Here is a 23,919-nt window from a genome sequence, read left to right on the forward strand (position 1 = left end):
CTGATTTAGTTGTTCTGTCTCTGGCAACAATGGGACACGGTTGTGATAATGTCATACCTTTCATGGTCAGTTCGCTGTATCTCCGATTCAGGTGATGAATATGAAGCGGCATTTAACCGAGGCTTTCTGCTTTGCTGGGATTTTTCAGGTGGAGGCTTACAGCTCGCCTCCAGGTCTGGAAGAAGCTCAAGCTTCTCTTCCTGCCAAAATCTTCTCTTATGCTGAACCTGCTCCTGCATTTGAGCCTCAACCTCGTGCTGCAGGAAATGAAGTCCCAGTTTTGTCTGCGAACTGACTTGTTTACATAAATGGATTAGGTTTGTCAAACATCAGTGCACATCTGCAATGAAACACAATAAAGAAAAGTATCGCCTGACCCTTCCTGATAAGAAATTACCTCTAGTTATTCTGCAAATTTGAACCCCCGACTGAGGTTGTAATGCAGAGGAAGAATATCTGAGCAAAGCTGCTTAAATCCCCATTTCTTTACAAAAGCCAGCTAGGCCAGATCAAATGGTTCTAAATTCAGTGGCACTGATAGGTGCTTGATTTCCAGAAGTGTTTCAGTGATCAAAGCTCATTAATGGGCCTTAAAAGAGCTCATGTTTTTAGGTTGTAATATCACACTGTGGCGGAAGAAATAGTAACTCTAAAAAAACTCTAGTGTTGCAATTTTTATGTCGACAGCTATGAATACCTGCGAGCTCGGCGCTAATGATCTTTTTGTTCCTCGAAATTACAACACTCGGAGGAGGAAATGCTTGACAAAGAGCATCTGCTCTGTAGTGACATGGCACCTAAATATAGGGTGGGAAATAGAGCAGTCAAAGGAGGCAGAGTGAGGAACATAAATATTCACAGACCAGCTACGGAAAAAAAAAAAATGGCTAAAGCTTTGTCCAGGGAGGAATCTCGGTCTCTCATAAACCATGCTTAATGTGGTACTGTGGGGCTATACGCTTTCACAGTGGTACACTTCACACGCTGATTTGGATGCGTTGTGACTGTGGACTTCCTTGTGCCGTTTTGTTCAGGTCTTCATTAGAAAATGTCATTTTGAATCCAAGTGAGAGAGAGAGAGAGAGAGAGAGAGAGAGAGAGAGAGAGAGAGAGAGAGAGAGAGAGAGAGAGAGAGAGAGAGAGAGAGAGAAAAAGAGGAATAGTGGATAAATGATTGCAGGTTTGCATCCCCTCCTCATCCTCTTTTCTAACACACTCTTCTCTGGAGGCAGCGGTATCCATCAGGTGGCAGGCCTGTTATTCCATGTCACCCCGTGCATGTGAATACAAGGTGACTCGAAGGGGGATGCAGCTCATCTGAGCACAATCTTATAAATGCAGCCCCATGTCTCCTCCATACAGTGTCCATCAGTACCTTAATGTATCTTCCAGGGATAGTGACATACCCTGCTTGCACATTATTAACTCCAGACATTTTTATGAGCCCGTGGAACAGAGTGCTCCTCTTGAATGAGGTGTGTGTCCATGTGGCTGAATGGTTCTATGTCAGTGTATCTTGACATAAAATGACAGCTTCTGATAGGGGGTGATTTGAGTGTATTTTTATATGTGTCCAAACTTCAGAGGATGGCCCTGTAAAAAATGTTCTTATATCATTTTCCTGTCATTAGCTTTTGTTGTGTTCTGTGCTATGCATGGGAAATATATCTATATAAATGTTACATGAACAGTGTTTGCAATGATAAATTGTAGCATGAAATCATGAGCAGCTTAGCAGAGCGGGGTTAAAGGCACAACCAAATTGGCAGGCTCATGATAAATGCATGGGATTTGTCTAAAATATTAATCAAATATAAATGTGCAATGAATGTAATAATGGCTTATTCCTGAGCTATATTTGGAACCAATTCCGAGCACACTGCAAAAATGAGGGAGGGGGGTGGATTAAGGTACAGTACATGTGTGCATTTTTCTGAAAGAGAATAAAAACTGAAAATGCGTGAAGGTGTAATGTCTTCATGGAAGCAGGGGGAGATCTTAAAGATATACAGCAAACTTAAAAAAATAAAAATAAAAAAGGGGGAGGTGACGCAGAGGCAGAACAATAGGAGTTTGGGAAATGTCACATTCATGGTCATAGTTAACAGCGCGCTTCGTACAGCCAATCATTTGCCTGGAATCAGCTCAATGTTTCCAAGCCGGAGCGCAGAGATAGTGTGCGTAAAATGTACCTGTCAGACGCAGCTTCGCGCCATGGCGGGTAGGGCTCAGCGGGTGAAGTCCGTTCCTGCGCCCACGGATTAACTTTCATTTAAACAGATGCCACAGGCGCAAGGATGACAGTTAGCCCACATGAATATATAGAGATAATGTGAAGTGGAACAGGAGCTCCGTCCGTCTCCCTTCACTCCGCTGCGCCGAGGAACGATGCTGAACCAAGCTGCGGGAGGATTTTCCACTTCAGGTAAGATTTATGCTTGTACTATGCAAAAATAAAAATAAAAAAAATTATCAGCTCATTCTTTTATTCTGTCATTTTGCCCGGTGGATGTGAGATGTTTATAAATTGCAAGAGCAAACCAGTAAACAATAAAAACAAGAGGATTTCCCTGGAAAACAGCTCAATTAAAAAAAAAAAAAAAAAAAATTAAGCACTTGCAATTTTATGTGGGATAACAAAAGGCGCTGATCATCAAAATACTGAAAGTAATGAGGTGTGGGTTAGGGTGAGAGAGACCGTCATGTATGAATAAACAAATATATAAACAGACATGGTGGAGACAGAATGCATTCATGATAACAGATCATTATGGAATACATAGGCTCTCTGATAAATGCACATCTTATCGTGTCAGATGAATTATTGGTGGATGTGGGATGTGGTTGTTGATGTCTAATGTTGTGAGTAATTGAATTCCCCCGTTATATGGTGAGTGACTGAGCCTCAGAGGTTTTACAATGAAGACGGCTCAACAAGAATTTGAAGATATTGAGTCTTGGGGACTCAACTCCAGCCACTGGCCCATGTTATTCATGCTTCCTCACATCAAACGACATTGAAGCCTACTTTAATGCATGAGTTATTGTTCTGGAGGAGTCACAGAGGGCAAAGGTCTGCTGCAGAGCTGCATGAACTCTGTGCCACTGCACAAGTATCAGCTATTTATTCTTGTCGAAGCAAGTAGATGGCATTGGATCGATCTATCTATCTATCTATCTATCTATCTATCTATCTATCTATCTATCTATCTATCTATCTATCTATCTATCTATCTATCTATCTATCTATCTATCTATCTATCTATCTATCTATCTATCTATCTATCTATCTATCTATCACTATTTCTTGAACTGATCTCACATTTGAAAACATACAAGAGGAAATAGAGAGGCATGATTATACTTTAGGCATCATAACTCACAGACGCTCAGATCCCTCTGCAAGCAAAAGCAAAGCACAGCCCCGTATGCCGCGCTTTCCCAGGTTTTCAGTATAGGCTGTGGTGATGTATGGACTACACTTCCCCCGATGTAAAAGTGGAGGTGTGAGATGTAACAGATGAACAGGCAGCAGATGGTGCTTTATGGCTAAGACAGATGAGCACTTGCAAGAGAAACGATGATTGCCAAACAAGACAGAATATTTTCAGCATTGAATTCATGTCCTAGATTATCACTAAAAACTCAGTGTTGAGATTGACTCCATATATTCTCTTCACCTAGGTATATTTTTCCTATGATTTAGTCGAAGTACTTGTTATTTCTTTCTGTTTCTTTAAGGTTTTATTAATGGTATTTAATTGGCTGTCATGTATTTCCAGCTTCCTGACCGACTCAATCAATTTGTCTCAATCCAGGCGTTTGAAGCAGCCATCATGGAGAGTCTCAGCGAGCTCCAGAACCCCCTGCTAGACAAAACTAGTCAACACACGGTGCATAATGACTACCAGGGTTACCAGCGTGACTACCTGGACCAGCCTCACCATGACAGCCTCATTGATTACTATTGCACTGACGCTCATGGCAAGCATAAAACGTCGCAGTTCTTGGATGCAACATCCCTCCACCTAGCCGTGGAGGCGCTCTACAGGCCCAACTTTATCCTGTACAAAGACAGTGTGAGTCTTCACAGCAAGGACTCTAAGAGCGAGAGCTTTGAGACCACGTTCACAGAAAGTAAAGACGCTCTGTTGGATGGAGTTTCCCCAGAAAACCCTGTGGAGAGCATAAAAGGAGAGAAGGATGTGAAAATCCAGACTGTGTCGTACGAGGTGGAAGAGGAGCAAGGTCCGGAGTATGAGGTCAGAGGACAGAAAAACATTACTGAATGCATTCCATTTGAGGCAATGGGAGCTGTGGGTGGCTAATATGCTAACTCTGCACAAACGTGGTTTTATATATTTATACGTGTGCATGTACAAATAAGTAAATGTGAGGATAATTACTTTAATGATATACTTTAAGTCACAAATTAATGCGTGCAGGAACCATTTGCACGGTTTGACAGTAATTAGAATATTGAATTGGTGTAACAAACCTAGGATGTTCCAACACATATGCGTAGCTGTTTGGGCGGGAGGTGAATCAAGGATGCTTATTATATTCTTATTTAATTCTAATAGACTGTCAGTGTGATTCAAGTTCATGTCTCACTTTGTTCTCCAAATGGTCGATTTAATGGAGTCTTTCAAATCACATGCAGGGATCGCACACTCATGTTTCATAATTATTTTCTAAGAAAAAGACGCATTTGAGTTTAGCTATCCAGGCAATTTGCACATTTAGGAATATAATTTCACTCTTCAAAGACATTGGGTACAGTTTTAAACAGCAAAAGTATTTTTAGACGTGCTAAGAATCTGATCTTATCCTGGGTGACTTGTGAAAAAATAGAGCTCTAAGCTGGCAGAGGAAGAAGTATTGCAACATAACTGTCCTGATGACAGCTGCAGTGCTTGTCACTCAGAGGTCTTATAGATGGATAGAATTTTACTGCATAATGCCATGAGTTATGTTGCGCTGTGGGAGTACTGGGGAGACTCAGCTGATGCATGTCTGTCACATCAGGTGAACTTGGAGCTAAAGTTATTCTATATCAGTTGCAAAAACAAAATCAATCTGATGGACTGCACTGCAGTGCACTGGCGTCGCACCCAGAGTATACCCTTCCTCACGTACCAAGTCAGCTGGGATAGGCTCCAGCACCCCGTAACCCGGCGGACAAAGAGGGTATAGAAAATGGATGAATGGATCTGATGAACTGTGATCAGATGAAACTTGGATTTTCAGTTCTGTCTTTTTTCTCCACTTTTTCTAAGATTCAGGTGTTTGAGAGAAATTACTCAATAAAGGCTGATTTATTGTCCATCTAATTATGAAAAAAAGTACGACAGTTTCAAATATGTCAGATGACACAGCTTCCACAGTCAGTATCGTTTAGGTCACAGATTTCCCCATTGAGACAAATAAAGGTTATCTTATCTTAACATTGATACAACCACAAGAGGGCAGTGAAGAGTTGAGAGCTTCAACAACAGCTATAATTCAATCAACATTCGTCTTCACAGTCGTCTCACCTTCAGTCGAACCACATTGCAGGTCACTGGTCTGCTGGAGTCTTATCCCAGCTGGGTATGGGCGAGAACTGGGTATACCCGTGATTAGACGTCAGCTCATTGCAGGGTCACAGGAAAGACAACCATACACATAACACACCTACAGACAATCTTGTGTGAGCAGTTCGCCTATTCTGCATGTTTTAGGTGATGGGAGGAAGCCCACCAGAAGCTGTTTTACCATTTTTTATTCACCAGACATATTATCACAAGCTCTTTTTGTCCACTTTAGTTGTTGAAACTTTTGACTCTCCATTGCCCTCCTGTGGACGTTCTGATGTCAAGGACGAGGTTGTCTGGAAGAATGGAGGCATTGATAGAGACACCATTTGATTTCTATTAAATAAAGCTCAACAGAATCAAAATAAACATTTGGAGGGAACATATCTAAAATCCTAATTTTTGATATTTTCTCACTATAAGTTAAACATCACAATTTTCTTTATGATATTTCTTTTTTACATCTGACCCATAGTGTCGCTGAATTTCTGGTGGTCCTTCGTGTCATATCCCTTGTTTTGACCCAGAACGAACATCAAGTATGTAGCTTGTTTGTGTTTTACAGATGAACAACATATTTCTGACAGAAAACAAAATAGCAGGTAACAACAGGACAAGAACATGTTGGCAGTGCCACTGTGTTTTCAAGGGTAAAAGGTGGCAGAGGTCTGTTTGTGCCCTGCTCTCGTCTTGGATGTCCTCTCCAGGCTCTAATGAGGCCTTAGACTGAACTGTGACAGGGATGTTCAAGACACCCTGCGTCTATGGAGCCCCATCATTTATGGTGGCATCAGACCAGTGTCTCTACATCAGGTATACTGTCAGTAGAACTGAATGCATCTGTCACCCAGAGCTCTTATCAGGACCTGCTATAAAGATAAAGAAGATTACTGCTGTTTGTTCCCACTGGTTTATTCATGTGATGTCAGGTTATGTGTTATGACCAGATGCTGTTTTGATGGATCACATCCGGCTGTGCAGGTGGATTGTGTTTCGTAGAGCAGATAACACGGTTTCATAATCTTTTCATGGCCAAAGTTTGGAATCTGGACGGTGTAGCTCTGCAGTCTGTAAACTATAAATTCAGATGTTTTTACAAATGCTCCAAAAGGAGAATAAATACATTAAATTGTCTGATTTGGTAAAAGCCGATCATATTATGAGCTTGTTAGGCATTACTTGTTTCAATTCCCTACCTTACATATCGATTTCTGTTTTGCTCCTTTTCCTTGATTTGATTGATCCCTGCAGGCAGTAAGACTAACAAATGAAACCTGTTCCTCATGGCTGCTGCTTATTTAGATAAATATCCAAGACGTCTATGGGACAGCTGAGAGTAGAATAGAGCAATATTCTTCTAAAGGTCATCCATGCAGTCACATTTCCATCCTGGCTGCAGGCACGATGTGCCAATGTCGTCTGGGTGGCATGAGAATCTATCATTCATTAGCCCTCTCAGCCCTTGTGGCTCTTATTTTCCAGTGTCAAGCCACTGGATTGTGAGCTTGCCTTGAAAGACACCAGCTATATAAAGGAGAAAGGGAAGTCTCACGTGGCGTAGAAAAAATTCAGCACATAACCAACAGTGGCTTCTTGCTGTTCCGCCTGTCACCATGCAATGATAGCACAATCCATTAATCCTGTGTTATCTGTCTGGCCGCTCATGGGTGTTGACAGAGGCAACAAATTCTCTCCGGTTGGCTGGTGCATATCCTGTCCTGGGTGCTGGTGGTGGAACACGCGTTAATACATCGACCTCAAGCCACACCACTGCAACAATGTCGAATACATCCCTGACAATTTACTCCATGATTATTTAAGAGTCAAGGTCAAGATCTCTGAACTCACCTTTTGTCTTGTTTTTCCTCATTTGTCTCATGAAGCCGTCATGTGAAATGTGCACAGTCCCTTTCTTTTCTGACATTTAACTAACTATTTATCAATCCACTGCCTTCCAGAGTGACAGCTCCAGCGACAGCGAGAGTGAGGACAATTTCATCGTGCTTCCCCCCCGGGACTACCTGGGCCTCACCATTTTCTCTATGCTCTGCTGCTTCTGGCCCCTGGGCATCGTTGCCTTTTACTACTCTCACAAGGTAAAGGCTCAGAGAACTCAAGACTCAATAAATAACTCTGATTACACTGCATTCTATTTAAGGTCAGTGGGCACAAATGCTCAGGTGATCAACTACGTAAATCTAGCAGGTACGGCCCATTTGTCAGTCAGAAACTGTTAACATTGAGGTTTGGTTCCACAGTGGGATTCTGGTGAACTCTGCAATTTTTTCATTCAATTGCTGTGTCCATAACCGAGACAGCATTTGTAATTATAGTATCACCTTTTACTCATCTGATGTTTGCGGTCTAAAACAATGAGACTCACGCCCCGCAACCTCAAAACAAAGCATGGCACAGCTTTCTGGTTCTGTAACACTTCTACGGTAATTGCAGGGACAATTCCGGTGCAGAAAATGATGTGTCAGAAGAATAAATAACGACGAGGCCCATTTTTTTTATTGGAAACCAAAACACCAAAACAATACATTTATCACTGTCAGAAGGATAATGACCTAATTGCCATGGAAACTAATGACTCCCCAAGAGTATTTTGTGTTTTCCCTCTTTTAAACGTTGCAAACACCTACTCACGCACTCTATACCGGTGACTAACACACCAGCTCGTTTCACTCTGCTTTGTTTCGTCAGACTGGCAAGGCCATCGCTAAAGGAGACTTCTCCAGAGCAGGGATGAGCTCCAGAAGAGCTCTGTTCCTGGCTGCCCTTTCCATCACCATTGGAACAGGGATGTACGTGGGAGTGGTTGTGGCTCTAATAGCCTTCCTGTCTAAACCAGGCCACGTATAGCACTGGGACCAGTTTGAAAGAATGAAGAAGCTACATGGGCTGAACAGAAAAGAGTAAAGAGATAAGTCGAGAATAAACAAGTGTAGACGAAGGATTTCTTGACCTGCGTATTGATCAGAATTGTTTCTCAACTCCACCACCTCACACGAGGCACAGCTCTTCCACAAAAGCCCTGCAGTAGTGAGACGAACTGTTAAATAGCCGCATCCACAGAATTAGAGTACAACCTTTCTTTTTACCACTTTAAATGTTTACAACAGTTTTTCTGTACCTGTATAGTCCATGTATTATTTTGTAAATAGTGTTACAGATTGTGTGTTGTCCACCTTCATTGGGTTCTTAAGTGGATTTTTATTCAAGGAACAGCTTTGTCAAAGTGGGATCTTTATGCAAGGAAAACCAGGATGATGGTCACATTGTGCATAAAGGTGCTGAGCAGTGGTTCAGGGAGTTATTTGTGTTTACTGTGCATTGTAAAATTAATCAATAAAGAGCTAAATTTGGCATGAATGATCATTTACTATGTTTGTTTTCCTCTTGTTCATCGTGCCGCTGTACCGTGTCGGTCTTCCCAGCCCACAGCTGTCCTACCTCACACCTCATCGGGGGTATGTAGAAAGGTAAAATTATCAAGTAAACCAAATTATTCATTCATTCATTCATTGTCCAACCCACTTAATCCGCTAACGCAGGTCGCGGGGTAGCCAGTGCCTATCCTGGCGGTCTCAGGGCGTGAGGCGGGGGACACTCCGGGCACGACGCCAGTGTACCGCGGAGCCACATACAAACAAACATACAGTCACACACACACTCACTCCTATGGTCAATTTGGGACCGGCCAATTAACCTGAAGCGCATGCTTTTGGAGGTGGGAGGAAGCCGGAGAACCCGGAGAGAACCCACGCAGACACGGGGAGAGCATGCGAACTCCGCACAGAGCGGGACTCGAACCCGGGTCCGCCGTGTTGTGAGGCAGCAGCGCTAACCACTGCGCCACCGTGCCGCCCTAAACCAAATTAAGTTTAAGTAAATGGAAAAAACAAGATGCAAAAATTAGATTTGAAACTTTTGAAACATTTGAAACTTCTAACAAATCTTAAAACTATGTCCCCATTCATGGACTGCTTCCTTGTGAAGGATAATAAAAATATCAAGGCTGCCCTGAGTACTGTTACCTGTCCCTACCATCCCCGAGCAGCATTAGCAACAATATTTGATTATTTGATGACCAGTTGTAGTTAAATTCCATTCATTTTCTTGTAGATGAGACAATTGCAATGGCCTTTTATTATTTTTTTAATTCTGTGTGTTATTTTTAGGAGGTGAAATGCTTCACCTTCACTCAGGTGCTTTGGTGGCTTCCATTTTATCAGCATACTGACATGGGAACAAAAAACTAAACAAACCATTACAGCCTCAGAAAAGGGGGCCACATAGCTAACTGTACCCGAGGGAGCCTTCAAATTAGGACACTGTTCAGTGTTCAGATCCAGCCTCATATGACACCTCCTGGATGGATCAATTAGCTAGAAGCTAAATTAGTCTTTTATGCTCCATGTTAAAACTGGATTCGGGAGGCTGCATGTTTTCTATGAATTTTTTATATTGTCCTTGCTTTTTATCAAGAGATGAGAAAAGAGTGAAAGGTTTTTACAACAAAAATACAGACATGGAGGAGGTTCTGATAAAGTTTCCACTGACAGGAAGTGTCAAAAAGCAGAGACAACAATGTACCTGGTGGTGATTTGTGAGGCCAACAAATACATTGCAAACACACTGAAAGACTTTTTGTTAGTTGTCTTTCTGAGTAGAGGTTTGATGGGAAATGTCATTGCCAAGAGCCAACAAGAGAAAAATGTCTTTTGTAGTTTTGTAGATATTTGTTTTGTTTTGTCAGAATTCATGGTCAAGCTGCACACAGCGATTTGCAGTGTTATTACTCTGTTTCTTTCTTTATGTCTGTATCCATGCGCTCCCAGAAATCATACATTGCATTCATACATTTCCGTTTAATTCTAGCGTTTGCGTTTAGTGCATTTGACAATTAAGAGGTTCAAGCTTAGCAACCTTGATCAGGACTATATAGTTGTATCAAATGTAACAGCATCAACAGTATTGAATAATATCCTGTCTGTAGCTCATACAGCTTGAATGTAAGAACGTGGTGGCTGGGAGTCTTTGGGGGTGTCGGTTGTCTGGTGAGGTTCATCAGAAAACAAAGGTGGGGAATCAGTGAAGAAACCATCGATCGTGTGGTTCAAGAGTCCTGTCAGAGCCCATTGTTGATCACAGGGCATTATATTGATCACTGCTGGAAAGGACCTGACGTTTGGCCGTCTTTCAGCATCAGACACTGTCTACTGTAGCCTTGAGGTGACTTTGGCCATCACAATTTGGCAAGGGTGGGACACAATGCCTGTTGTCGAAAGGCAGGATGTCAGAACCAAACGACAGCAGCAGTTTTATTCCCCCTCAGGACTTGGAAAGAGCGTTATGCATTAAAGCTATTCTACTCATCATTCACAGCGCCATAGTAAATGGAGCAGATGGCAAGGGAAGCAAGAGAAGCTTGCGCATCCTGACCTGTCCTATATATGTCCATTTTCTTTTTTTGCAGTTTCTCTCTGGGCGAGTCTCAAATGCATGCAGCTCTATGGGGGAGGTGAAAAGTGCTGTTCTCATCAATGGGAGCAGTATGGGGCACTGAAGTGGGCTCATTCTGCAAGCCAGCACAGAGCTGCATGTGTTTTCTCTCTCTCAAAAGAAAGCTTCACCCACGCCTGCTCACTCACTCTCCCACAGCATCCATAGCTGCTTCAGACCACCAGAGGCCATCCAATGGTGTTAGTCATCCACCCCACCTGAAGAAAGTTTCCACCAGGCAGCAGCAGTTCAAGAAAACTTATTTAATGTTTAATTGTCTGTGTTTGGGTGAATTTATTAGACAGTTTTTCTAAATATAATCATTTTATTTTTATCTGTTGCATCTAAAATGAGAACATTTAAATGAGTAGGTCTGCAGACAGGAATAAAGTGAAAGGACTTAAGTGAGAGACACGTTTGTAGCAGGGAAACAATGATGAATGGGCTGAATCGAAATTGATAGGAACATGACAGGGAGCAGAAAGACAAAAATACATTAGAGCCGAACGCTGCTTTAATAAGGAGAATGATGCACTTGACTGTTGGTGCGACTGAAAGATATTCTCAGATTCCGCTTTGATTAAAAACGTGTCGCCGCTCTGCTCACACGTGAAAGACAAAGCAGAGTTCATCTCCAGTTCTCTGCTTAAAACAAGTCATCTGAAATGATTGCGAGTACAACAGCTAGAAAAGCTGTGAATGCATTCTGAACAAAACTATCAGGGGAAAGTTTCTTGTTTAAAGGGTAGAAAAAAAAAATCACATGTGATACTAAAAATCCACATTTTCAACACACTAAATGAAATCACAATGAGAGGAATCGAAGGAGGAGTGTTGTAACTGTGTCCTGAAATTTCAAACTGCAGGAGAAATGTGCTCGTCCCTGTAAGCGTGGGGAAATTGTTGTCTCTGTATTGTTTGACTCAACTTGAAGCAACACGGCTCATTTGGTAGATTACAACACATGAATGCTGTTTGAAGTTCATCCAGAGATCATTCTCCGTTCAGGCAGATACATTTAATGTATATTTGATCATTCCAGGGACACTTTCTAGGTCAACAGCAGCACCAACAATGTCTCAGTGGATTGGACTAAACTCATGTCTGATGCCATTTGAAATTTCATCACTTAACACATGGATATTAATAATAACAGGCACATAATAGCACCGACTCAGCATTTCAACACAAAGGCAGCGTGAACAGCGGTCAGAGTTGATTTTACAATAGTTTATATGCATGATAATTTAATGAACTGCAGACCTACTGAGAGTTAACCCTCTCACATGATGGGGTAGGCTCTATCACCCCCAACCCCCCACCACCACCACCACCACCACCACCACCACCACCACCACCACCACCAGCACCATAGGGAGGTACTTGCATAGAGTGAAAATAATTTTTCATATAAGCACAAGTGAAATAACAAGCAAAAAGCTCCAGAGGGATATAACAATGATTAAGTTTATCTGATGACAGAAGAAAATAAGAGCAAGATCTCAGGATGCCACATCAGATTCTTACACAAAGCAGTCAACAGGTTTATCCTCATGATTAGTTTTCCTGATGATGCTGTGGATTAGAATTAATAAATGCGGTCTTCATTCAAAGGCTGAGCTGGACACAATGTCAACGATGATCTTAACAGCAAACAGCTGTTTTAGACTCAGTTTTAGATTTGGAGTGTTTTCTGGAGATCCTGATCTGATCTGTTAGATTTTGAAACAAATGATATATACCTAATAATAATTATTATTATTTTATTTATTTTAAAAATTGAAGAACTAACAATTTAAAATATTTTGAAATTATTCTGTGGAGATTGGTTATGGACAACACTTCAACTGGTTCTAATTTTTTTTAAACAGGCAAAGTAAAAGTGATGAGTTACACACACTATATAATGTGCTTTTTATTGTAAAGCTTACATCTGTAAGTCAGAAGAACTAAGAAGTATCAACAAAAACTGAAAGTATTAAACATGAAAAAACTCTTCAGATCCATTTTGAACCCATGGCAGGACCCCCAGCCCCCAGGTTGCAGACCTGCACAGTATGTTTAGCTCTACACAGCTGAATGGTGCAATGTTACAAATGCAGCAATGCATTTATGATCAAATCTAATGATGCACTTTAATCAGTTATTTTTTTCTACTTCACTACATTAAGCTGACCGATATGTGTTCTCACAGTTCAGTCTTGAGCAGGATAAACCTGAACTCCCAGCAAAGGCTCTTCCATATTACTCCACAGTGTGCATTAAGGAATGGAGACATCCCTCCACCACAACAGACTGTGTGTACTCCCTGTCAGTCTCCCTTCCTTCTAAATCTCACTTTGATATCAGTTAAGCTCATCTCATCTTCGAAGCGTTTCACACATCCACGCTTATCTGCCCTCACACCTTTGTCGCACAGCAACATGCCAGGACACACTCCGGAGTGATAAAGGCCTCATTCTCTGACTTCACTTATCACTCTTGAGCAAAAAGGCAGCTCTGTGTTTATCTGTTCGTTCTGCGTCCTTGATAAGCACAAACTGGACACTTTCATTCCTTTTTGCTCCGAGCCTTCCTCTGAACTGTCATCTTGTGTCAGGAAGCATCAAACAAAGATGTGAAGGTCTTTAATTGCAAGCCAAGCACCAGGGAGGGGCGACATCATCATGGAAAATGAAACGGGATGGATTAAAGGATGCTAAGGCAATATTGAAGTTAAGGCAGTCTAACACAGTGCATGTGTGCAACATGAATGGATCTGGCACCTGAAAGTGTCCACAGATGGCCTGCTGAAAATATCAAGCAGTGAAGGCTGGAAGGCGGCTCCTGTGGATGGCTGCCGGAGCCACACATCATAAATCTTTCTGGGACAAGCAGTCAAGTCCAACTTCAAGAGCTAACTGCTGTCCATTACAAAACAAGGCTGTGACATACAGAGAGTAACCTTGACCTATACTTTAGAGATGAGCTGAGACCTTAAGGCGATACAGGAGCATTGAATTCTTTAATCCTAGTGTAAATTCTTCAAAGAGCTTTCAAAGTCAGTGCCTCTGTTTTGAAAAATATTTAATAAATTCCATGTTGTTGTTTTTTCAGGGATTGAAGGTTTCATGCATCCAATATAAAGACTAATTCATTCATTTTATTCCAGTTTCCTCTACAGCTGTAGTCAGGTTTAAATTTATCATAATGGAAGCCTGGTGTAGTCAGTATGCCATAAACATCAACGGTAGGCTTCAATTAGCTGCTTAATCAAGAGACTTGTGGAGCTAAATAGCATCATTATTTCACATATAAAGTGCTAATCTCCTGCATAAACTTGGAGGGTTGATTATTTCAGCCAATCTGGCATACTGAAAAGACAACTGCTTTCCAGTGAAGGGTGAAAGAGACCTATTTGGCTCAGTGTGATCAACCAAGGATGGATTTAAGGGGGGGGGGGACCTTGGAGATATCAACCCCCAGCCAGGACAGATCATTCAGCAGCAGTATCAATCCAGTCTCCATTAACCATCAGCAGACATCCTCATCACTGAGAGTGGCAGAGCAGTGACAAGAGATGACAACTATTGATCAAGAGATCAGATCAAGTCTGCTCTCATGCTTGTAATAACCTTTTTTCTCAGCTTGATAAATATGAATCAATAGCAATATGTGTGTGATGATCCAGCGCCAGGATTTTCATTTATTTACTCCATTAAAGAGAAAACGTGACTGTGAACGAATTTAACACAGAGAAACACAAATTTACAACTGGTTCTGATTTTGAATGAGGCTCAAGACTGTCACCATGTGGAAAAAATGTTATACTACATGACTGTTATGTAGATACGTATATATAAAAAATATATTATACTGTATTATTATCTGCATGCGAATGAACAGTATACACATGCATAATAATCCATGCCCTGGTCTACACGGTGTTATTTTCTGACACTCATACAAAGTAGTTATCAAGCACACACACTGTTAAATCTATGTAGGCTATATACATACAGTTTGTTCGTGTGTGTATACGTTATACAACATAGTTGGGCATGTGTAAGTTTATTTGTTTGAAAGCATGTGTGCCGTCACTTTATGTACTTGCATTCTCAAAATAACGTTTATTTACACAAAAAGGGGGGACGTTTTTTTTCAATTTGGAGGTTAAAATAATAATAATAATAATAATAATAATAATAATAATAATAATAATAATAATAATAATAATAATAATAATAATAATAATATAAACTCATGATCTATTTTTATATATTGTTTAATTATATTTTACACGCTTAGCAACTAGTGACAGTAGTTAATTGTACAATACGTGTACTGTAGTATTGTTCAATAATTAGGACTCCTTGTAGTTCCAGCTCCATACTTACTGCGACGCGGCAGCGCTTTAATTGTACTGCTACATTTCTCCACCAGAGGGCAGAACAACACCACTTTTTTTTCCAGGCTCACAATATATTGTCTTATTAGACTTCATCTCAGCATGCAATCAGAGCCTCCCTAAAACGGTCTGCGTGGACTTAAGCCCACCAAATTTGCTCTCAACCCCATCAAAAAGAAATTGAATGTTAATATTGCATTAGTCGAAATCTTCCTTTAAACCCGCTTCTGATCTCACTCTGCATGGATTGAGATGATCTTAATGATGGTCTTCAACGGGCAGATTGTCCATCATGAGGGATAGTGTGAATCACCTCCTCATATCCAATGTAAACAGCTTGCTCTTCAGTAAATCTGATCTATCACATCCTTATTCCCACTCTCAGAGGATTAAATAGCTTTGCATTTTAGAGGAGTAATCCTAACTCTATATGCCTTGGCCTCAATAACTGAATTGGGTTGAGGTTTCTATGGAGGTGAGGACTGACTATTTATTTCCCATCCTTTCAGTCAGGCATCCTTAGATGTCTATGAGTTCCATGAGAATCAAACCCAAGAGGGGATGCAAAAAAAAAATATTTCTTGTGATGTTTGTTGCTTAGTGTGAGTCTAGGTCTTTGAAATTGAAAAGTGGAATCCAATAAACTTTAATTAGTTTCAGGGCATTTTGGGGGAATACTGCTGAAGTATCTTGAACAAGCTTTTAGGTTTTAATAAGGTTTTGTTTTGTGAAGGCCAGTGTGAAGAAAACCAGATACTACCAGGTGGTGCTTTCAGGAAATACTAATAAACTAACAGTGGCAATACTTAACTATTGTTTAGCTGATATTTGACATTTTCAATTTTCTGTGTTAGCTTGCTGCTAATTATGACACAACAAAAAGTCAGTTGAGGAAGGTGTTTTGCCACAAATTATTCAATAAATGGGTATCTCAAACTGATTCAGCTAAATGTGAAAGATTGAGGGTCACCAAAATGATTAGAATTCATCCTGGGGGACCATGAATATCTGGACAGAATTTGACAAGAATTCTTAAATTATTGTGGAGATCTGGATCAAAAAGCTGGACCCACCGATGAACACTTACAACATCAAAAATATGTTGCTATGACAAAAGTTTGAGAATCCTCTTCAGTTATCCTGATCATTTGGTAACTCGTGAATATTTTAGTGTAGCTGCAGAAAATAGAAAACAAAAAATGGAAGGAGATAAACCAAATCAACATAGGAGCACACTAGAAGTGTTTATTAGCTGCCGCTCCAGAGGTGACTTTCAAAATCCAATCTCATTGATGTATTTATAAAACACTTCTCTACCTTTTTTCAGATTTTAAAATGAAACACTTCCTTAACATTAGCATTCATTAGCATGAGTTTCTACTCACACACCGACCCTTCACGCCCAGAGCACACCAATCCTCACTTCTGACACTTACTACAGTATAACATCTGTCAAAAAACGTCAGTCCGTGTTACTTCTGTCAGTGTTTCCTGTTTCTCTGACACCACAGTCCATTTCCCAGCCACCATTAATTATTGTGTGTATACTTATCCCTGTCAACAAAGTAATTAGCAAGCCTTTCCCCTTCTGGTGTCATTATGGCCCCAATCTGAGGAGCATTCAGGGCTGAGACATGCAACAGCATACTGATAATAGTCGTCCCTTGCCCTTTGAAATTGCTCTCTGTTTAATTGGACTAGAACTCAATTGTTCAACTGATTAGGAAGCTCCATTCTCTGAGGATGAAAAGCAAAGTGTGATATAGATCACAGCTGATGCAGACACACAGACGGACGCGAGGCTGAGTCCAAGTGGCCTGATGCAACGTTTTTATGAGCAGTTTGTGGAAAATGAAGACTGACAACAAATAAAGCTGTTAGACTTTGGCTAAGTATTCCAATAAGAGGATGAAACAGCTTGAGAGACGACTGCTAATGGCATCTATTAAAGTGATTTGGAATCAGGCTAAGGTCAGACGACTTGAGGGGAGTACTTTCACTCTTCCTTCTGTCCCAAATTACCGGCCCCCCTAGTTTGATCTGAAATTGAAGCCTCTGGAGTGTGACGGATTAGAGGGACTAAACCAAGCATGTAGCTGTAGGCTCTGTTCTAATGAGACCAGGAAGCAGAACACCAAGAACAACAAGTGGCCACAAACAAGAGCGACTTCCCGCCGTGGAAGGATTAGAGTCATGCCTCAACAATGGAGTCAGTTTTACTGCGTCAGACTTCTTGTTTGAAAGAAAAGCAGAATAATTACACACCAAAAAGCCACATTTAATAAAAGGTGGTTTCTATTTTCTCCGTTGCTTTTTGAGTTTTACATACTTTGAAATGCAAACACAAACATTTTTAAAACTACAAGAAAGCAAAATGTGCCGTAGTAAGAGATACATATCAATTTATATACAGAGTGACAAAGAACAAGAATGACTTTCTTTCTCTTCCAGAGTTCTGTCAGCGGGATGATTCTGATTTCAAATGTCACCATCTAGTAGAAACAACATTAAAATGAATGCCAACAATGAAATGAGATCCTTGGACATGGTGATTGCTCATTGGTAATTGTAATTACTGTATTATAACTGTAATACTGAATTAAACTGGTGTTTTATATATAATTGTGACATCTATATACACCATTACTAACAGTTTTACTCCCTCTCAGTCAAATCCTGTCTAATGTGCATGAGCAACAACAATTTTACATTTGGAAGTAAATCACAAAAAGTGCATTGGCTTCTTCTGTGCAGAGCCAGTGACGGACGGATGCCCGTCCTCCTTGGAGACGTCCAGATGCAGCCAGACAGTAAAGTTATGCTGGGTCCTCCCTCCACATGCTGAAAGCAGCATCACTGCATTTGCTCTCAAGAACAGTCCTTTGGAGGCTGGCAGTCTCTAGGGACTCTTCTCCTCCTCTGCTGAACTTAGGGGATCAGTGGCTTTCTCCTCAGCCACCTGTCTCTCCTGTTGGCCGTCCAGCAGTCTGTCATGAGAAACTGTCCCCAGCACTTTGGCACTGTGCTCTTGAGCCTTGGCTCTGAGTGCAGCGATGCTGTTCTCCCTCAGTTCCTCTTTTGAAATGGTGGACTTGACCTCTGACCTCCTCTCTTCCTCTTCAGCCTCCTCTGGCCTTTGAGAGCTCGGCTGCTGCAGCGCTTCACACTTTCCCGTTGGCGGGGGAGCCGCTGCCTCCGAGGACTTTTTGTGCATCCCTGCAAAGAGTTGCGGGTATTCAGATTTAGAATATCGTCTGTTGATTGGTAAGCCATCTTGGACTGAAAATAGCAAGCAAAAATAGTTTTGATTTAGAAAATAAAAATAATCGGAGTGATGGCAAAGCAGACCAGCGACGTGAATGAAGGGGAGACATGTTCTGTATTTAGGACATTTCTTCAAAGGGTCATGATTAGAAATTTGGAACACTTGCCATCAGGCATCAGTCCATCACTAATGCAATACAATAATGTCATGAACAGACAAATGAAATATATTCTTTACTATAATCAATGACCGAATCATTTTATGATCACAGACAATGATCCTGAAGGTATAGAGGCATCAGGTCTCACCCAGCAGCCAGGGGGCGCAGGACTCCATGATGCCATCCTTTGCAGACTTGAGGATGGACTCCGGCAGGGGGATGGAATGCCTCACCATGGCTCCATACAGCCCATACTCAGCCATCACGGTGCTACGGCCCCAGCATTTCTCCCTCTTCCTCCACTTTGCTCTGCGGTTCTGAAACCATACCTGCAGCAACAGATGGAGAAGACAGAGATGGAACCACATGAACGCTGTGGTTCTTTCACCGCCACCATGCAAAGGCTTTGGGTTTAGCAGAATAACTCCTGAAGTTCTGAAAGGGTTTTGAATTTTTTTTGCGTAGAGGTAGGAGACACTTCATTTTGGTGGCGATCCAGATCATCATCTGGATTGTTTTTAATAAAGGATTCTATGTGGGATAGGAGCAGATAGTTATAGTAGTTAAACTATTTCATTCTGACTCAGTGGATCATTCTGGCACAGAAATTTCACAATGACATCCCCATAAGATATATCAGACACCAATGACTGATTTGGATCCAAGTAATATGTTTACCGTTTAAATCTATAGGATCAATAGGAAAATCCCTGAGATAAAAAAAATAAGGATACTAATTTATAGCGGATTTAGGTCAGGTATCATTGAGGGATCCCTGCCTCCTGTCAGAGCTCATCAGGTCTCTGTGGTTCTGTATTACAGACGCTCTGACACATCAGACCTCTTCAATGGCCACGACTAACGAATCAGTGCATCAGGCTGTCGGTCAGCTCTGACAGAAGCCAAACTCATTGTACAGACGTATAAAAAAAAACCACACACAAAAAAAAACCCCCACTCAGCTCTGGTTGGCTCCAGGAGGAAAGGGAGGGGAGTGGATTCAAGTGGGGGCACAGATATTAAATTAAAAACGATCAAACTGTTTTCAAGCTTGGTAATTCTGATGATAACCCTTATTTCATACAATATATTCTTTTTTTTTCTCTTCTCTGTCCCCTCAGAGAGCCAGGGGGGAGCTGCGAGGAGGGGTGACCCTGGGGCGCGCCGAGGCTGATTGAAAAATAAGTTAATTTCAGGCCCAATCGATGGCGGGCAGGCGGGCAAATATCACGGGAAATTAAACTACCGGGACTCCGGGGAGCAGCGCTATTGACCCGTGCTAATAAATTCAATGTAGTTATTTCATTTGAACTCCCTGCGCCTCTCCAGCAGCCACAGCTCGTCTGATTTAACTAATTACGCTCAATGAGCAAATTGGGTGTTAATTTTATTTAGGATAGGAGCACACCCTGCCTTATTTATTTATTTCTTTTTTCATTATTTATTCGCGGCTGTGCTGTTGCGCTCCCGTAATGAGAATGAGATTAAAAGGCACCCTGGCAGATGGATAGTCCAGGTCAGACTGCAATCTTCTTCCGCCATGATAGCTTGATTAGGTCGTTAGCGGCTCCGCGAGAACAAATTGTTTCACATCCAACTGCTGCCGGATGAGAGATGATCCATCCTGGCGAGGATGCTGGAGGAGACGGGCTTTGTTCAGGCTCCGGCGCGCCGAGAGCCCACCTCCCCTCCAGCATGAGGGCCACCAGACCAGGGCCAAGTGTGACAGGGGCGCACTGGTACCGGTGGAGCGACCACAGCTGGGCGACACTGTCCTTAGAATGTCAGCTTTATTATGACACAGGTTATGTTGTTTATTGTTTGGTAAAGGAGACGTCTAGTTGGTAACTCTCTTTGCAATGTAATTAGATTTTTTCAAGTGATTTAAAAGTAACGAAGTCGTATATAAATTTTAAAAAATCATATATATATATATATATATATATATATATATATATATATATAGATAGATAGATAGATAGATAGATAGATAGATAGATAGATAGATAGATAGATAGATAGATAGATAGATAGATAGATAGATAGATAGATGACGCACTCTGAAAATAAAACAGAAAAATATGCTTAAAAATACGCTTTTAACTTGAATTATTTTACAGTAAATAAAATAAATCAATTTAAACAAAAGAAAGGCCAGGGTTGTTTGACATTTTTACACGGGAAGGGATCCACGTGACAATATCTTAACGCATCACGCCCTATCCAGGGGCTTAAATGCACAGTAAAAGCTGTATGTAATTCGTATAGAGTCAAAATATCGAAAATAAATGGAAAATAGTGTTTTTAAGAAAGGTGACCGAGAAGGAAAAAAAAAAACAGCTATGGAAATGGTTAGATTTAAAAATTAAAAAAAATTAAAAAAAAGATCGAGGCTGATGCTCAATCAAACGCGTTCCAGCAGGTATAAGCGGGCTGACAGTGGTACCTGTATCCTGTCTTCAGGTAGCTCTGTTTTCATGGCCAGCATCTCCCGGGCGTAAACATCAGGGTAGTGCGCTTCATTGAAGGCCTTCTCCAGCTCCTCCAGCTGGTAGGACGTGAATATAGTCCTGCGAAAACACGGTCATTATTTATAAATGTAGACATAACGAACATCATCTGTCGCGTTCTGCAGAAATCTGATGGTTCAAATAAAAGTTATGAAAATAAAACAAAATATGCAAAAGGTAAAAAAAAAAAAAACTGGATAAATGTTCAAAGATGCTCATTTTAAATATGAAGTTTTCTGTGCTTAGATGTAAAATATGAATAACAGAACAAACCAAGACATTACATAACAAACAATAAACAAGCGTTTAGCATCTGAAATTTACACGAGTAACTGAACAGATCAGAATGGAACACATAAATTAAATAAATAAGGAAAACAATAGGTTACTGGATTATACGTGTATGAATTAATTCCAAAAAAACGGAACACAATCAGCTCTTATTAGCCATGAATCAACACTGACCGGTGACGTCTTTTCTTGCGTTTCTTGTTCTGACCTATTGACGACTTCGACAGTTTTCGCTCGTTTGACGAACAATCCTCGGAATCTGGATTAAAACAAGAGGAAATATTAAGCATTCAAAAAGCATTTTGAATTGTTTTCATTAAAGCTGCTGACACACTCTGTTTTTATGTCCTGGAGAAACATTCGTATAATTTTATTAAAAATCATGAACAGAATTGAGGATGATGATGATGATAATAATAATAATAATAATAATAATAATAATAATAATAATAATAATAATAATAATAATAATAATAATAATAATAATAATAATAATAATAATAATAATAATAATAATAATAATAATAACATGGCGGGCTGTGGGGCCATGCCGCAGTGAATCAGGCCTGTTTCCCGCCTCTCATTACATTCAGTTTTAACGGATCACCTGAGCTGGCAGACTGGCTGGTGTCCAGCGGCCCCACGGACCTGCTGTGGGGCTGCAGATGAACATCTTGTGCGTCCGACAGGACCGTCTCCAAAAATGCTGGTTGGCTGTAAAACGAAGGAATTCCACCGGGTCCGATTAATCCCATCCCGACACCCACGCTCACACCAGCGGGGCCCAGCAAGGATCTGGCCGCGATCAGGTGTGCTCCTGGCGGCAGCGAGTTCAGCGGCGTCCTGGGAGCCGCGGATGGCTCCTTGTTCAGTCCCAGTATCTCCTGGATTCCAAAGCCGGTGCACCTCGGCGGAGGATTGGTCGCGATGCTTTTTTGCTGGTGGCTGTTACTCCCTCCATTTGTGCCCAGAGAGGATTTCTCCGACAGATTTAAACATTCTGACAACACGGCGCCCTGTTTCCCCGTCATGATATGTTTGATGAGGCCCTTTTTCTTAAAACAATCTCACAAGAATGGTCCCCAGTGCATGATCCTCTGCATGGCACACCAGTCCTTTAGAAAATGGTCCTTTTATCCAACAGGTCCATCCCAACAAGAGGCAGGAGCCAGCAGCCAATCAGCTGCAAGGATTCGGGATTCCAGTGGATCATGGTTGCATTAAACGCCCTCTCGGATACATATCTGCATTTGCCTCAGGACTATATGAGTGAACGCAGAGAGGATTTAGGCTACAGAAAGAAATGGAGGAAAGAAATGACTTCCTATAGCCTGCAGGGAGAGAGGCTGAGAACAGAGATTAAACACTCTGCAGAAAATAACATGGAACCATTGAATATAACTACAATATTCCATTATAGATTATTATAAATCAACAACCAGGGCAAAGGCATCAGAGAATAGATATATCTATTTTTTAGAAGCCAAACCTGACTAAATATACTCTTTTGCTTTTCTTTGAAATGCTGTAGTTTGAAATGGATTTGGCCTGGATTTTCGAGAGTAAATCAGTGAATGAGTTACACACACACACACACACACACACACACACACACACACACACACACACACACACGTAAACAAACAAACAAACGAACGAACACACAAAGCAAGCTATGATGTCTCCCTCAAGTCATGGCTCCCACGGATGGATAATTGTTTCAGATGCTGTGGGAAACTCATCACACGCGAATCAAAGGGCCTCACACACCCGACAGCTGGACGACACGGAGCCGCTGTGCGCCCCGCACCGTCCTGCAGCGCTAATCCCGCAGCAGCAGCGGCAGCAGCACCGCACATATAGAGATTAAAGCTCAGCAGCATCTCCTCTGAGGAAAAGAGACGTAAGAGAGGAGACACATAGGTGTAGGCAGAGGATACACAATTAAAATCCTTTCAGTGCTCACAATCTGTAATAATACTTATGATTATCATGATAATGATAATTATAATAATGATAAAATATGGAAACTTTTAAACCTAAAAGACTGACTTTGTGTCATTACGTCAGAATTGCAGAACATTTATAATTCATAATTTGGGTAAATCAGAAAACATGTTTATTTTATTTTGCATCTCTTGTTTCTGTCTTTACCTGCACGCTCTATTTAAAAAATAATAATTTGAATTTATGTAACTACATGAAAAAGGAGAAACGTAAAA

At 41.1% G+C, this 23,919-nt stretch overlaps 2 protein-coding genes across 4 annotated transcripts; one reads left to right on the forward strand and one right to left on the reverse strand.

Annotated features, from left to right (window-relative positions):
* The first annotated feature begins 2,183 nt into the window (after window positions 1–2,183).
* LOC137611273 (synapse differentiation-inducing gene protein 1-like) lies at window positions 2,184–8,930 on the forward strand. 2 transcript variants are annotated; one of them, XM_068339377.1, is made up of 4 exons: window positions 2,184–2,425; window positions 3,783–4,262; window positions 7,535–7,672; window positions 8,283–8,930. In XM_068339377.1, exons 2-4 carry the CDS (start codon window positions 3,837–3,839, stop codon window positions 8,439–8,441), a joined length of 723 nt encoding a protein of 240 aa, XP_068195478.1. In that variant the 5' UTR covers window positions 2,184–2,425; window positions 3,783–3,836; the 3' UTR covers window positions 8,442–8,930. The 2 variants fall into 2 exon arrangements, with proteins under 2 accessions (XP_068195478.1, XP_068195477.1); XM_068339376.1 differs by having other exon boundaries at window positions 3,819–4,262.
* Window positions 8,931–17,748: 8,818 nt separating this feature from the next.
* On the reverse strand, window positions 17,749–22,908 carry vsx2 (visual system homeobox 2). Of its 2 annotated transcripts, none has more exons than XM_068339246.1 (5): window positions 22,305–22,908; window positions 21,872–21,956; window positions 21,343–21,466; window positions 19,045–19,225; window positions 17,749–18,750 (listed from the first exon to the last, which is right to left on the reverse strand). In XM_068339246.1, the coding sequence occupies exons 1-5, from the start codon at window positions 22,726–22,728 to the stop codon at window positions 18,371–18,373; spliced, it is 1,194 nt and encodes a 397-aa protein (XP_068195347.1). In that variant the 5' UTR covers window positions 22,729–22,908; the 3' UTR covers window positions 17,749–18,370. The 2 variants fall into 2 exon arrangements, with proteins under 2 accessions (XP_068195347.1, XP_068195348.1); XM_068339247.1 differs by having other exon boundaries at window positions 17,749–18,687; window positions 22,305–22,907.
* Window positions 22,909–23,919: the final 1,011 nt, after the last annotated feature.

This window comes from Antennarius striatus, chromosome 17, assembly GCF_040054535.1.
Source record: "Antennarius striatus isolate MH-2024 chromosome 17, ASM4005453v1, whole genome shotgun sequence".
NCBI lineage: Eukaryota > Metazoa > Chordata > Actinopteri > Lophiiformes > Antennariidae > Antennarius > Antennarius striatus.